At 50.5% G+C, this 15,121-nt stretch overlaps 2 protein-coding genes across 11 annotated transcripts in view; both read right to left on the bottom strand.

Annotated features, from left to right (window-relative positions):
• The window catches only part of DCPS (decapping enzyme, scavenger), a 34,213-nt gene extending 28,487 nt beyond the window's left edge, over positions 1–5,726 (bottom strand). For 3 of the 4 annotated variants that reach the window (XM_014448499.2, XM_014448500.2, XM_006106529.3), the window contains exons 1-2: positions 5,499–5,726; positions 3,565–3,733 (exon numbers count right to left, since the gene is read on the bottom strand). In XM_014448499.2, the coding sequence (XP_014303985.1) occupies positions 3,565–3,733; positions 5,499–5,708 (379 nt within the window). In that variant the 5' untranslated portion in view covers positions 5,709–5,726. Of the gene's footprint in view, positions 1–3,564; positions 3,734–5,033; positions 5,172–5,498 lie in introns of all 4 variants that reach the window. The other variant, XM_014448501.2, reaches the window with a different exon arrangement.
• Positions 5,727–8,503: 2,777 nt separating this feature from the next.
• Positions 8,504–14,433, bottom strand: TIRAP (TIR domain containing adaptor protein). 7 transcript variants are annotated; one of them, XR_002827155.1, is made up of 5 exons: positions 14,159–14,433; positions 13,812–13,970; positions 11,420–12,190; positions 10,365–10,436; positions 8,504–9,829 (listed from the first exon to the last, which is right to left on the bottom strand). XR_002827155.1 is itself a non-coding variant. In XM_023747343.1 (5 exons), the coding sequence occupies exons 4-5, from the start codon at positions 12,150–12,152 to the stop codon at positions 10,417–10,419; spliced, it is 753 nt and encodes a 250-aa protein (XP_023603111.1). In that variant the 5' UTR covers positions 12,153–12,190; positions 13,274–13,540; positions 13,812–13,970; positions 14,159–14,433; the 3' UTR covers positions 8,504–10,416. The 7 variants fall into 7 exon arrangements, 6 of the variants coding, with proteins under 6 accessions (XP_023603111.1, XP_023603109.1, XP_023603110.1 ...); XM_023747343.1 differs by adding an exon at positions 13,274–13,540 and having other exon boundaries at positions 8,504–10,436; XM_023747341.1 differs by adding an exon at positions 13,305–13,540 and having other exon boundaries at positions 8,504–10,436.
• Positions 14,434–15,121: the final 688 nt, after the last annotated feature.

The raw sequence follows: 15,121 nt of genomic DNA, 5'->3' as shown, positions 1-15,121 counted from the left end.
GGAAATTCAAGGGGCAACTGTGCAGGGGTTCAGAGGGCTGAGGCTGTGGAAGGGCACTTTAAGGCCCCCCTGGCAGTGAGAAGAGCTGGTGACTCAGAATGAGATGGGAGAGGCAGGACTGAAAGGCCAAAGGAGCCGAGGAGCCGGCTCTGGAATGCTTTGGCAATGCTGCCCCCTTGTGGCTGTGGAGTGCTTGGCCCTCAGGAAACAACAGTGGTCAGCTTGTGGCTTTATTCTTCAGCAGCCATTTATTGAGCACCTAACGTGGGTCTGACATGCCCCAACTCTCAACGACCTTGGTTCCCTACAGCCAGGCAATGACCACGCCCTGTTGAGTTTACTTCCCTCTTTTCATAGCAAGACTGTGAGGACAAAGACGTGTCTCACTCATCTCTGAAGCTCCAGTACCCAGCAGAGGGCCCAGCGCATCAGAGTAACGACAGCAGCTACTACTCAGCACGTGTGAAGACCTTTCACATGCAGAGTGCATCGGAGCCTCACATCTTGCCCATCTGGAACCTCTGAGACTTCCCAATGGAGATGCCCAGTAGGCGTTCATTACAGTATGAGCCTGGGGTTCTTGGAAAGGTCAGGGACAGAGAAGTAAACACGGGTATCACCCGCACACAGGTGATAATTAGAGACCAGTGCCCTCAAATTTTAACGTGCATGAGTCCCCTGGGGGTTTGCTCATATGCAGATTCTGAGGTCTGCAGTGGGGACCTGGGATTCTGTGTGTCTGACAGCTCCCAGGGGATACCAACACTGCTGGTCCACAGATCACATTCTGAGTGGGAAAAATCTGAACCAGGGGTTGACAAACTGGCCAGAAGGTCGAACCTGGCCCAGCTAAGAGCAGTATTTTCATTTTTAAAGGCGTTAAGAAAAAGAAAAAGGAGAGCCCTGGCTGGGTAGCTCAGCTGGATTGAGCGTTGTCCTGATATGCCAAGGTTTTGGGGTCAATGACCAGTCAGGGCACATACAAGAAACAACTAACGAATGCATGAATAAATGGAACAACAAGTTGATGTTTCTCTTTCTCTCTCTAAAAATCAATTAAGAAAGGGAGTATGTGACAGAGGCCATTTGTGGCTCATAAGCTTAAAACACTTATTCTCTGGCCTGTTCACAGTTTGCCAAGAAGCTCATCCAGGGACAGAATGTATAGCTAAACAAGGAGAGAGAGAGGACAGCTCGGAACAAACTGTTATGGCTTCGTCTGGGCAGGGAGAACAAAGTGGACCACACCGCATGCATGCGAGCACTTATGCTCAGAAGGCAGCGCTGGAAATGAGCTAACATCTGAGGCACCCGGTGGGAGCAGGCTGTGCTGGGGAAAGGCAGAGACCCTGGGGCTCCGAATGGGGAAGAGGGCCTGTGGTGAACGGGTAACTGACTGTCCCTTTCCCGACTTAATTTAAGGAAAAAAACGACAAAGATAAGGAGGGGCCATCATCACCATCATCACTTTGTGCAATACCAGAGAAGTACTGGAAAAAGAAAATAAGAAAAAGCTGTGAATTCGACAGAGCTGCTCTGTGTTTTGGCTGAGGGTTGGGGAGGGTAGATGCAGGGATGCAGGGAGGCCAGGGGAAGGGGTGACAGCAGAATAAACGTCCCAGAACCCCAGGTGCTGCCTGGCGACAGTGCCTTCTGTCATGCTTCTGCCTCTCCGAGTTGAAGGATCTATTTGCTTCAAGGTCCATGCCCGAGAAAGTAAATACAGCTGTCCATTTCTGTCAAGTTGAGCCAATCAATCTGGCTTTCCCTCAATGGAGGACCAGGCTGTTTTGCTGGCAGCTGTGAAGCTTTGCTTGTCTCACATCAAGTATTCACATATATCTCCAAAGGCCAACAACAGCACCTTTCGTGGGGTGCGGAAAAGACTAAATCTATCAGAAAGGCTGTGGCAGGATATCCGTAAAGCCAAACTGTTCTTAAATGCCAGAAGGCAAATAAAAAGGCAGATGGGTATGTGCTGCAAAGCAGATCCCAGCATTTCCTGGTCAAGAGGTACTTCAAGGTCAACCAGTCTCCTTCACACTTCCGACAAAGCGGCCCACTCAATCTAACCATAGAAAGAAGTACACCTCATGCCTGGCTTTTGGCATGGAATATTCTTATTTTTCCCTCTTTTCAATGAATTATACTTGTGTCCTGGATGGTGTGCTCAGTGGGTGGAGCATCGTCCTGTGCACCAAAGGGTCTCAGGTTCAATTCCCATCAGGGCATGTACCCAGCTTGCGGGTCCAATCCCCAGTCAGGATGCATGTGGGAGGCAACCAATCGATAGTTCTCTCTCTCTCCCCCCTCTCCCTTCCTCTCTCTAGAATCAATGAAAAGCATATCCTTGAGTGAAGATGAAAGAAAATAAAAATAAAAATACTTGCAATCAAAAACAAATCTCTGGCCCTGGCTGGTGTGGCTCAGTTGGTTGAAGCACTGTCCCCTACACCAAAAGGCGGTGGGTTCGATTCCCAGTCAGGACACATACCCAGGTTGCAGGTTCAATCCTGGGTCAGGGCTCCTATGAAAGGCAACTGCACATCCATGTTTCTCTCTCTAAAAAAAAAGTAAACACAAACAAACAAACAAAACTCCCCCACAAATCTGTCTTTTAACCCCTGAATTCCTGTCCTTCTCAAGTCCATCCCCCTCAATCACACTCATTGTCTCCCCTACTAGAAAGTGAGTTCCTTTAGGGAAGTGACCCAGGACACCGCTCATTCCACCAAGTGGTGAGCAAGTCCTCAGCTACTGGGAGATCTCAGTGTTTCGGGTGCCTGTTGGCTGTGTGATCTTGGCCGAGTTGCTCAACCTTCCAAAACCTCAGTTCCCTCACCTGTAAAGGCCTATCACCACAAGGCTATTCTGAGGATAAAATATGATGATAAAGAGCACTTAGAGCCAAAACCGGTTTGGCTCAGTGGATAGAGCGTCGGCCTGCGGACTGAAGGGTCCCAGATTCGATTCCGGGTTGCAGGCACATCCCCAGTAGGAGATGTGCAGGAGGTGGCTCATCGATGTTTCTCTTTCATCGATGTTTCTAACTCTCTATCTCTCTCCCTTCCTCTCTGTAAAAAAATCAATAAAATATATATTTTTTTTAAAAAAAGGAGCACTTAGAATGGTGGCTAGCACAATGTAAGGATTTAGTAAGTACTGACATTCATTATTATTCAGTTAGCAGATGAACCTGTTCTCTCCCATGAATCACACTTCCTCCTCAAAACAGACTACACTAGAGCATAGTTTCTCAACCTTGACACTACTACCATTTCTGGTTGTGGGGGCCCATCCTGTGTTTTATAGGACATTTAGCAGCATCCCTGGCCTCTACCCTCCAGGTGCCAGCAGCAACTCCCACCTCCCCAATTCTGACAACCAAAAATTGTCATTCTGAGATTGTCAAATGTCTCCCTCGGGGCCAAAATGCCCTCTTCCTTCCATTGAGAACTATTGCACTAGAATATGCAAATCAGTTATGGAGAGTAGCCACCCCTCCCTAATGTCCCACCACCCTGCTCTCCCCACAGGCAGCCACCTGGGCCGCCACTTGCTCACCACTCAGCTGCCTCGGAGGAAACAGGTGATAGGTGCTGTAAATATCATTGGAGAACTGCAACTGGAGCTCGGGGCTGCCCGTCAGGAGCTGGGCCACCTGTTCCACCTGGAATGGTGTCTTCTCCAGGATCACAATGGCATCCTCTCCATCCCCAGAGGCCTCATTCACCTGTGTGGGGAGACACCGTGAGGCCTGGAGAACAGAAGTAGAAACCCCCCCCACCCCCCCCACCCACCCCCCACCCCCGTCCCCGTCCCCATCCCCTCCCCACCAGGGCCTCTGAATTCCCAACATTTGGGATTTCCTTTCCTTGCAGTTTCTCTACCCGCAAGTCTAGCCAATGGCACTGTTTCTCCTCCCAGGGGAGAAATCATTAACCTAAATCCTTCCTTCTAAAACAGGGGTGGGGAACCTCCCGCCCAGGAGGCCCACTAAATCATTGGTCTGGCTCTGCCAAGGCTTAGGGGTGAGTTCATTAAATGCCTGACCAAATATAGCAGGCTAGTTGTTGTTGTTTTTTTAAACAGGCTACTTTTTAGACTGGTAATTTTGTACAGCCGGCGAATGATGTTATAAATATCCAAATGGCCCTGGGCAGAAAAAAAAGGCTCCCCACCCCTGCTCTCAAAGATGGGAAGCTTCTAGGCTGTCTTCAATTTTAAGCTCACAGGGGCCTCTGTTAAATTCTCCCCATTTTACAGACGAAGACATGGAGGTCTAGAAAGGTCTGCGATCGCCCCAGGTCCCTGAACAGTCAGGACTGAAAAGGAAACTAGAATCTGGGCATCCCAACTAGCTCCTTGAAACGCAAACGTTCTCAGGGCTAAACTCTTAAGCCAGTGATGGCGAACCTATGACACGCATGTCAGAGGTGACACGCGAACTCATTTTTTTGGTTGATTTTTCTTTGTTAAATGGCATTTAAATATATAAAATAGATATCAAAAATATAAGTCTTTTATATAAGTCAAAAATATAAGTCTTTGTTTTACTATGGTTGCAAATATCAAAAATTTCTATATGTGACACAGCACCAGAGTTGTTAGGGTTTTTCAAAATGCTGACATGCCGAGCTCAAAAGGTTCGCCATCAGTGTCTTAAGCGGTGCTGCAGACTGAAGACAAGTGGGGCTGAGAGAACCAGACAGAACCTGGTGAAAAACACAAGAGACACACAGAGAGAAGCATGGATGCCGAGGACCAGGTCCCCCGTGGTCCTCCCAAAATGAGAGCTCCCACTAGGAGTTCTGGGGAACCCCAGGACCTGCCCTTGGCTGGGCCTGGCCTCCGGTCTCTCCCCAGTCCCTGCTGGGGAGCTGAGCACGTGCATTCCCGGCCGGGGGTGGGAATGTGTCTCCCCCAAGGTCCTCTGCAGCCCTGAAGATCAGGGCCGGGAACCTTCATCTCTACACCCCCAGGACCCAGCTCAGGGCTGGCCTGCCGGCGCATGGCAGGTGGCCCTGAATTACCCATTTCATAACCTGCTCCTCTGTCGGGGCTGGAGTCCTGGACAGCAGGGCTCGGATGTCCTACCGTCCGTCTCCTGCCGGCCCCGGGGGCACGGAGGGAGCAAGGCGGCCCGGCCACATTTGCTGGGTTCCCAGCACCTTTACAGAGCGGATGGACACATGATGAGTGACTTGGAGAATTTAACGCGGGATTATTCACCTGCCAGACACCCTACCAGTGCCAGCGGTTCCTTTTGCAAGGGAGGGGTTAGGAAAATCAGCCGCACGTGTTAAAGGCCCCACCTCCACGGGTGACCGGGTCTTCTCCATCCCCAACCCCCACCCCCGACGCCCCCAAAGCATTGCAGACCCGCGCTTCCTCCCTCACCCCGGAGTAATGCGATTGGTGCTTCCCGGCCGAGAAGCCCACGAGATCCGCCCCCGGGCGGCGGTACCCGGTCCCCCGCCCAGGGCCGCCGCCGATACCTTGCCGTGCAGGAAGAGGATCTTGTCCCGCGCGGACTCCCGCAGCACTTTCTGCACTCTGAAGCCGGAGAAAGGGAGGTGGGCAGGGGCAGCGGTGCCATTCCCAACGCCGGCTACCTTGGCTTCCTTGACCTCTGTGCCGGGGGCGTCTTCCCCTGCGGCGGCCACTTCGCGCTTCCTCTTGCTCGGCGGAGGGGCCGCGTCCGCCATGTTGCCCACGGGAGAGCGCGCCTGCGCAGACCCCGACGCGCCCCGCCCCGCCCCGCCCCCCTGCGCGAGTGGCTGCCACTACAACTCCCGGCATGCTCCGGGCGCTGACCCCGGCGACCTCCGATTTCAGCCAAGGGACTGAGATGACCCGGGTGCAGAGGGAAGAGGAGAGGAGGCAGCGAGCCCTTAGAAGGGCCATAGCAGTGCTGCACTGATTAGTTAACATGGAAGCAAGTCCTTCTAAAACCAATCAGTTGAGCCCTAGCTGGTTTGGCTCAGTGGACAGAACATGGGCCTGGGGACTGATGGGTCCCAGGTTCGATTCCGGTCAAGGGCACATGCCCGGGTTGCGGGCTCGGTCCCCACTGGGGGGCGTGCAGGAGGTGGCCTGTTGATGATTCTTCCTCATCATTGATGTTTCTCTCCCCCTTCTTCTCTGAAATCAATAAAAATATATATTAAAAATAAACAAATAAAACCAATCAGTTGAGCCGATCTTATTGGTGCACATTTCTTTAAAAAATATGTTTTTATTGATTTCAGAGAGGGGGAGATAGAAACGTCAATGATAAGAGAGAATCACTGATGGGCTGCCTCCGGCGCGCCCCACAACTGGGGCCTGAAACCCGTGCCCTGACTGGGAATCCAACCGTGACCTCCTGGTTCATAGTGGACACTCCACCACGAGCCATGCCGGCGGGACAGTGTGTATGCATCTTTTTAGGACACCCTATATATCGAGTTGGATAAAAGGCTAATTGTTTCCTGAAGCAGAGCAGTTAGTAGGGGAAGCTTAGGATCCGAAGTCATCTTCAACCAGAAACATTTGCTGCTTGTTCACAGTTTCCTGGGTACATCCCTCACCGTCTGAGGCCACTCAGTAGGAGGTTATAAACTATGCAACACTAGAACAAAATGCCCTGAGGGTAAATGACAATAGCAAAACCTGCTTAAAATAACGACAAGGCCCTGATCTGAAAATGTCTAGGTGTGCTCGCTCATTCTTCCTTTTCCTTCCTCCCCCTTTCTTGCTTCCTTTCTCTTTTCTTTGTCTTTCTGTCCCCTCCCTCCACCCAGGTTTCTTTTCTTTTCTTTTTTTTTTCTCTTCTTTAACCTGGAAAGAGTAGCTGTGTTTTAACAAAAAGCTCTGAATTCGGAGCCATGAAGTCTGGCTCCAACACTGACTAGCTGTGCAACTTTGGGGAAGTCACTTACCCCCTCTAGGCCTCCATTTCTATTTGCCAGACACTGTCCATCCTGAATAAGACAGGAAAGACCTCTACTTTCATAGAATTCATATTCAAATAGAGATGAGGTAAACAAATACGATCGTTTTAGGTAAGATTAATGTGTTATTTATAGAATAAACAGAGCAATGCGATAAACTCTGGGTACAGGGAGGACTTTAGATAAGGTGGTCACAGGTGGCTGCCCTCTCAGGAGGTGACATTGAGCTGAGACTTGAATGATAAGAAGGAAACAGCCAGGAAAATGTATTTGAGGCAGAGTAGATATCAGATGCTAAAGTCCCTAAAGCAGTAATGAGCTTGACAGTATTTAGAAACGGGAATGGCCCTTAGGGTGAGCACAGGAGAGATATTGTGGAGAAATTTATTCATTAGTGGCAAATTCATCAGCGCAGTTATAATTCTGATTAAAATATCCATAGCTTTAACCGGTTTGGCTCAGTGGATAGAGCGTCGGCCTGCGGACTGAAGAGTACCAGGTTCGATTCTGGTCAAGGGCATGTACCTTGGTTGCGGGCACATCCTCAGTAGGGAGTGTGCAGGAGGCAGCTGATCAATGTTTCTCTCTCACCGATGTTTCTAACTCTCTATCCCTTTCCCTTCCTCTCTGTAAAAAATTAATTAAAAAATATATAAAATATCCACTTTAGCCAGTTTATCTCAGTGGTTAGAGCATGAACCCATGGACTGAAGGGTCACAGGTTTGACTACAGTCAAGGACAAATATCTGGGTTTCAGGCTCAATCCCAGGCCCTGGTCAGGGTGTGTGTAGGAGGCAGCCAATCAATAAGTCTTTCTCACATCAGTGTTTCTCTCTTGCTGTCTCTCCACCTCCCCTCAAAAATCAGTGCTGGGGCGGGGCGGGGGGGGGTGGGGGTGGCGGGAGGGGTTAGCCAGTTTGTCTCAGTGGATAGAGCGTCAGTCAGCCTATGGACTGAAGGGTTCCTGGGTTCGATTCCAGTCAAGGGCACATGCCTGGGTTACAGGATTGCTCCCCAGTAGGGGGCGTGCAGGAGGCAGCCAATTAATGATTCTCTCTCATCATTCATGTTTCTCTCTCTCTCTCCCTCTCCCTTCCTCTCTGAAATCAAATGTGGACATTTTAGATTAAATGTAAAGCCTATTCAAGGTAAGTAACTAGAAACAGCAGGATAGTTACAACTTGTTAAAAAATATGTACTAAACCAAAAACCTACATCGAATATCACATTTCATGGAGAAATGTTTGAAGTATTCCCTTTAAAATCATGAAGGAGACAAAGATGGCTGCTATGGCCACTTTCAGCATTTTCTGGCGGTCCGCAGCAGCCCAGGAAACAAGGAAGTTTCTGTTTTCAAACTTTATGATCATCTTTATAGAAACAATAAAGTCTGTGGTCTTAGAGAATAAACAATTCAGTGGTCTGCTTAATATCAGATCAGTGTGCAAAATGAATTGCAATACTTTCTACCAGTAATAGATAAAAAATATATAATTTAAAAATATTTACACTAGCAACAGAAAATATGAAGTACTAAGGAATAAACTGAATAAAAGATGCGACTGACTGACATGGAGAATGATTATAGAGCTTTATTGAAATACATTTAAAGCATCAAAAAAGGGACACATATCATAAAAAAAATCTGTTCTTCCAAAATGAATCTCTCAAGTCTATGTCAGCCCAGTAGAGAAACAAAACAAACAAAAACCAGGCATTTTCCTAAAACTTGACAAATTAAATAATTTCTATAAAAGAAGAAAGGAATAAGTCAAAGTGGTTTTGATGAAAAAGCAGAGTAGAAAGGACTGACCTATAAGTTATCAAGGTTATTAAAAACCATAGTAAGGAGTGGGCCTAAGTCATCAGTAAGACATCCCCTGAGGGCTCCCAGTCTGTGAGAGGGGGCAGGCTGGGCTGAGGGGACAACCCCCCCCAACCCAGTGCACAAATTTTGTGCACCGGGCCTCTAGTGTTGATATAAGCTTAGCTCTGGGTTGGTAATTGTCGAAGCTGGGCATTGGACATATGGGGACTCACCAAATCTTTATAAAAAAGATAAAAAGGAAAACAAGAATATTATGATAATAGGATACCAGGTTTCACCCATCAGATTAGCAAACATTTTCAAATCTGATCATTCTAAGTGTTAGCATGAACATCAAACAGTGGGAACTCATACACAAGTGGTAAGGACATAAATTGACACAACTAATTTGGAAGAAAATTTGGGCACAGAGGGAATACCCTAGGGGTGGTAACGTTTTACTTCTTCAGCTGGGTGGAAGGTACGTGAATGTAAACGACAGTATGCTTTAGCCCTTTTGTGTGTAATAAAATAATTCATAGTTAACAATATAAAAAATTTTCACAATATATACAAATATCGACTCATACACCTGAAACATGTTAAATGCCAATTGTATCTCAATTACAAATATATATAATATATGTATAAATATTTTTCAGTAAAAGGAGGGGGAAGTGAAGGAAGAGGCACAATAGTACACATTGGGGGAATGAGATTGATTTCGGTTCAACAATCAACTTTTACTGAGAACTGATGAAGGAACCTTGCCTGGCCTACAAGGGCACACAGTCCTCCGGCAGGAGAAAAATGCTGGTTTCTCTCGGTGCAGAGGTGAAGAAGTTACTGCAAAGCATGGGCTCCAGCCAGACCCCTAATGCGGCCCCACATGTCAAAGCGTGGGCGGGCGGGCTTTTGATCCCACATCAAAGGTCCTAGCTTTCCTTCTCTTTACCACCCCCACCCCCCGCTCGCCCCCCGCCCTCAATAGTCTAATTCAGAATGGTTTCTAGAGTTGAGTCTTTCATGACCTGCACGCAGTAAAATACATACAGCACGGTGCTGAGTGCAGTTCCATGTAGCTTTCTAAAGTGAGTGAAGGGGAAGAGAAGGCAGCAGTGTGAGGGTGAGAAACCCGACACCTGTGCCTTCCTCCTGACATCTGTCCCAGGGTTTCCCCGGCAACAGGAATAAACAAACATGCCCCCTAGGCTTCTAGCTGATTCACCAGGTGAGCCACCTGTTCAGGAGGAAGGCGTCTCTACACCAGAGCCCGATCCCAGGGGAAGAAGACATAGGGATGTGCCAGACTCACGTCCCATAAGGAGGAGGCAAAACACGGGTGGTCATCTTGGTATCAGCACCTCCTAAAAACCCTTTCTGGCTTTCCCCTGGCCTTCCTGGGGAGTCCCCAGCTTCTTCATGGCCTTCCTGGGGGAGTCCCCAGCTTCCCTAGCGCCTTCCAGGGGAGTCCCCAGCTTCTCTAGGGCCTTCTTGGGGAACCCACAATAATGGAAGCCCGCTGGGCAATCTGATCCCGGCATCACATACAAAACGCTACCAACTCTGGTTCCTTGGGCCCTGTCATGCCGCGGGGTCCAGGCCCTGCGCGCCCTCTCACTTGATTTCCAGCTTGTTGCCAGCGTCCTGGGTCCCTCGGTGATGGCAGAGTGTCAGCTGAGGTGCTGCAGATCTGAAAGAGACCAAAGAGAATCACAGGGCTTGTCACCCTCCCCCAACATGTCTCCACCTCTTGATTTTTTTAAAAAATCTGTCTTTATTGGCTTTTTTTAAAAAAGAGAGAGGAATGTCGATGTGAGAGAGAAACGGATTGGTTGCCTCCCGTATGCAACCTGACCAGGACTGAACCTGCAACCTAGGTGTGTGCCCTGACAGGGAATCACACCCACAACCTTCTGGTGCCTGGGAGGACACTCACCCAACTGAGCCACACTGGCCAGGGCTCTTCTAACTTTTTATCTATTTTACTTCCCCCTGTAATATAGTGTCCTCCCCCTATCAGAGGCAATTCTTCCCCATTATTTTACACTTCTTCTTGCCTTATTAAACCACTAGAGGCCCGGTGCACGAATTTGTGCACGGGTGGGGTCCCTGGGCCTGGCCTGCAATCGAGCCGACTGGGGCCAGCCAGCCAGGGGGTGGGACCACCAGAAGTTGTCCAGCTGTGGGAGGTTGGCTGTGGGAGTGCTCTGAACATCAGGGGGCAGCTCCTGCCTTGAGCCTCTGCCCCCTGGTGGTCAGTGCGGGTCATAGCAACCGGTCCAGCGGTCGACTGGTCATAATGGTCGCTTAGGCTTTTATATACATAGATAGATGTTCCTCCAACCTGGCCTGCGTGAGAGAAACTCACACGAGGAATGCTAACAATGGCTAAGACTTATTGAGGCCTTGATAGGTGCCTGTTATGAGCACTTTCCATGTGCCAGGCCCTGCTCTGAACACGTACTTAGTGTATACACTGATTGCGGTACACGGTATCATTCTGGTGTCCCAGTGAGGACACCCAGGCACAGAGGGGTTCAGTAACTGCCCAAGAAGCACACTGCTTTCAGAGCCTACGTGTTGAACTCCTGGGCTACAGGGCTGTCTCCTGAAGGCCCAAGCAGATCGATGCTGACCCTTTCCCCCTCCCCATCCCCTCCTCACAGAGCTTACAGCGCAGGATGGCCTCCTTGACTTGGCGGAAGCCTTGGTCGGGTCCCCGGCCGTCCACGAAGTACATGAAGCGGAGCTCGGCTGGGTAGGCGGCCCTGGCCAGGCCGGCGACGAGCAGGGGGATGGTGCGGCCCTCGGCCCCCGGGGCCTGGCTCAGGGCCTGCAGCATCTGGTACCTGCACCACGGGTCACTCAGGAAGCCGGGAGTGATGAACAGCACGCGGCAGTGGCTGTTGTCCAGCGTGATGAACAGCACGCGGCAGTGGCTGTTGTCCAGCGCCCGGCACAGCTCGGACACGATGGCGCCGCCCGGGGCGGAGTCCCGCAGCTGCAGGAAGCAGCGCAGGCTGGCAGGGCTGTCCTCCAGGTAGGCCACCAACTCCTGCACAGCCGCCAGGTCCTCCTCGCTGTGGCACACGCACACGTCGTAGTCCCTGCTCCAGCGGCCGCTGCTGCTGCTGCTGGCTGCGCCCCCATCACTGCTGCTGCTGGCCGCGCCCCCACCACTGCTGCTGCAGGAGGCGCCCCCACCACTGCTGCTGCAGGAGGCGCCCCCACCACTGCTGCTGCAGGAGGCGCCCCCACCACTGCTGCTGCAGGAGGCGCTCTCCAGTGCAGGTGGCAGGGCAGCGGGAGACTCGGCCGATGCAGTGGAGTTGAGGTCCGGGGATGGGGGGTCATCCGAGCACCGTGGTGGAGCATCACTGGAGGTGGTTTCCTGGGACACAGGCATCTCCTTGGGCTTCTTGGACAGCGCCTGCCTGAGCCAGCCTGCGGGAGAAACTCTGCTCAGGGCTAATTCTCACCAGGCGGCCTCCTCCCAGCCATAGAGGGGAGATGGGGCCAGGAATCCCCCCGGCCTTCCTGCACCTGCCCACCTTCCTGCACTGGCCAGTACCACCCGACTCTCAGACCTACTGCCCGGCTATTCTGCACATCCTCAGGACCTGCCCGAAGTTCCCACTATCCTACAAGTTTTCCACCCGGCTGGTGTGGCTCAGTGCTTGAGCGTGGACCTAATGAACCAGGAGGTCCCGCCTTGATTCCCGGTCAGGGCTCATGCCCATATTGCAAGCTCAATCCCCAATAGGGGGTGTGCAGGAGGCACCTGATTAATGATTCTTTCGCATCATTGATGTTTCTATCCCTCCCTATCTCTCCCTTCCTCTCTGAAATCAATAAAAAGACTTTAAAAAAAAAAGTTTTTGGGAAGACATAAGAACGCTGACTGTTTTATAAGTCCTACAGCAAGTGACTGTAGTTAATAATATTGCATTGCATATTTGAAAGTTGCTGAGAGAATAGATTTCAAAAGTGTCTACAATAGAAAAAAAATTCTGTCTGTATGTTAACAGATCTTAACTAAATCTGTGCTGACCATTTGGCAATATATAAATACTGCATCATTTATACATCTGAAACAAATATAATGTTGTGTGTCAATTATACCTAAATTTAAAAAAAAGCCTTGGTATAACAATATGGGGGGGGTGGGGGGAAAGAACCCTGGCGGTGTTACCAGCCTGACGGGGAAAGACGGCTGTGCCCTGCTCCAGGCCCTTGGGTGGGCCTACCCTACCCAGAACTTTAGACTCGACCAGTGGACCATCTGCGAGTCTGTGAGTAGAGCTACGTGAAGCTAGAAGGATCAGCAAGCCCCCAAACTCATTTTTAGCACGGAAGGGGGATCAGATCTGGAGGAAGGTGGGCCAGCCATTATGGAAGAGAAAGAGGGACTAGCATCTGTTTGGCCCCGATCAACCCTAGGTTGTTGCTAAAAGGAAAAGGAAAGTATGGAAGAGGGCCACTGCTCAGAGCCCCAGGGAGCACAGAGCTTGGTGATTGGGGACCTACACTCTGGAGTCAAACAGAGATCTGAATGGACCTGCTGGCTTTCTGCATGGTCTTAAGCAAGTCAGTCTACGTCTCCACTTCCTCATCTGTAAAATGGGTTCGTTTTAGTTGTTGAAGATTAACTGGGATCATGCAGTGTCTGGCATATTGTCAGTACTCCATAATGATTTCAGCTCAGCTCCCCGGCTTCTGGTAGGGACAGAAAGTTTGGTGTTCCGGAGATGGATGTGTTTTCTCTCTCTGCTTGGCCCCTTCCTCTGAATGATTCTGGAAGATTGAGATGATAAGAGACACACAAGGTGAGGCACTCAGCACCATGGTTTTCGAGCTAGGAGAGTTAGCTGAGCCAGAAGGACTGAAGGCCCCAGGGATGCACGCCTCCTCTCCGCAGGCACCAAAACCAAGGCAGGAGCCCCCATCGTCAGCCTCCCTGCACCTCTCCCCTGGGTTGGGCCAGGCAGACCCCCGCCTCACCACTAGGGATACTGAGGACCACTCACAGGAGCAAGAACAGCATTCAGAGTCTGCTTTCACTCACCAGCCATCTTGGCCAAAGGCTTCTTAGACCTGGAGCCAGAAGCCGGGAAGGGGGTGGATGAGGCCATAGTGTTAGGTTCAAAACTAACCCCATGAGACCAGGCATTGGTAACGTGGGGGAAGGGAGGAGACCCAGTCTTGACCTCATGGGACAGCCATCCTGCAAGAGACAGAGAGAGAGGGTCACGTACCTTACTCTCAGCCCCAGGGGGTGGGCTCTGATGATCTCTCTCTCTCCTGATGCCTGACAGAGTTTCAGTTTCGGTCCCTCAACCCACATGGGAGAGATGCCACTGTGATTGGGGCTGATGAGATAAACCCAAGTCTGGGTGGTGTGGTGAGACTCACAGATGGGTTCGGCATGACCAGCAGGGTCGGCTCTCCGCTCCGCCTGGCCTGGAGGGCATCCGGCAGCTGGGGAAGGGCAGCCGGCAGGCAGCTCTTTACAGGGACGTCCGGTGTAAATGCTGAAATGGGAGAGGCACGATTGCTATGTGGACAAATCATTTTGTATCCAGGCAGGCAGATGCTGAGCAAAGAGAAGGAACACATGTAAAAAGCCTCAAGAAACGTTTCCTCTAAGTCGGCCTTCCCTTGGATAACTTCCTCCATCCACCCACCACCACTCCCTCTCTTCCTCCTTCTCACCAGCCCCTCCTCCCTCCCTCAGCTGTCAGCTCAGAGAAGCAAGGCCACACAGTGGAGAAGAGACTGCAGCTTGTGCAGGCCCAGTGCCTGGGTTCTCACCTCTCATGAACTGTGGCCTTTGGCAATTATGCCAGAACCTGCTTCTCAGCCTTGTCGTGAAGATTATGGGATAATTTATGTAAAGGACCAATGGTATATGGCACATTGTGCTCAGGAAACAGTGGGATCGTATGTATTTAAAATCATCTAGAGCCCTAACTGGTTTGGCTCAGTGGATAGAGCGTCGGCCTGCGGACTCAAGGGTCGCAGGTTCGATTCCGGTCAAGGGCATGTACCTTGGTTGTGGGCACATCCCCAGTAGGGAGTGTGCAGGAGGCAGCTGATCGATGTTTCTCTCTCATCGATGTTTCTAACTCTCTATCCCTCTCCCTTTCTCTCTGTAAAAAATCAATAAAATATATTTTTAAAAAATCATCTAGATACTGGAGGGATATACTATGTTCATGGTTTAGAAGACTCAATAGGGTCATCAGTTTTTGCCAAACTAATATTTAGATCGATGCTGTCCCTCATTCCAGAAGGGTTGTGGTTTGGGGGGTGGGGTGGCGGCGGGATTGTCAAACTGCTTCTAAATGTACATGGACATGCAAAGGACGGGCGACT

The sequence above is a fragment of the Myotis lucifugus genome, unplaced genomic scaffold (genome assembly GCF_000147115.1).
Source record: "Myotis lucifugus unplaced genomic scaffold, Myoluc2.0 scaffold_843, whole genome shotgun sequence".
In the NCBI taxonomy this organism is placed as follows: domain Eukaryota; kingdom Metazoa; phylum Chordata; class Mammalia; order Chiroptera; family Vespertilionidae; genus Myotis; species Myotis lucifugus.
The sequence above is the reverse complement of the archived record's forward strand: the minus strand, read 5'-3'. Positions and strand labels throughout refer to the sequence as shown.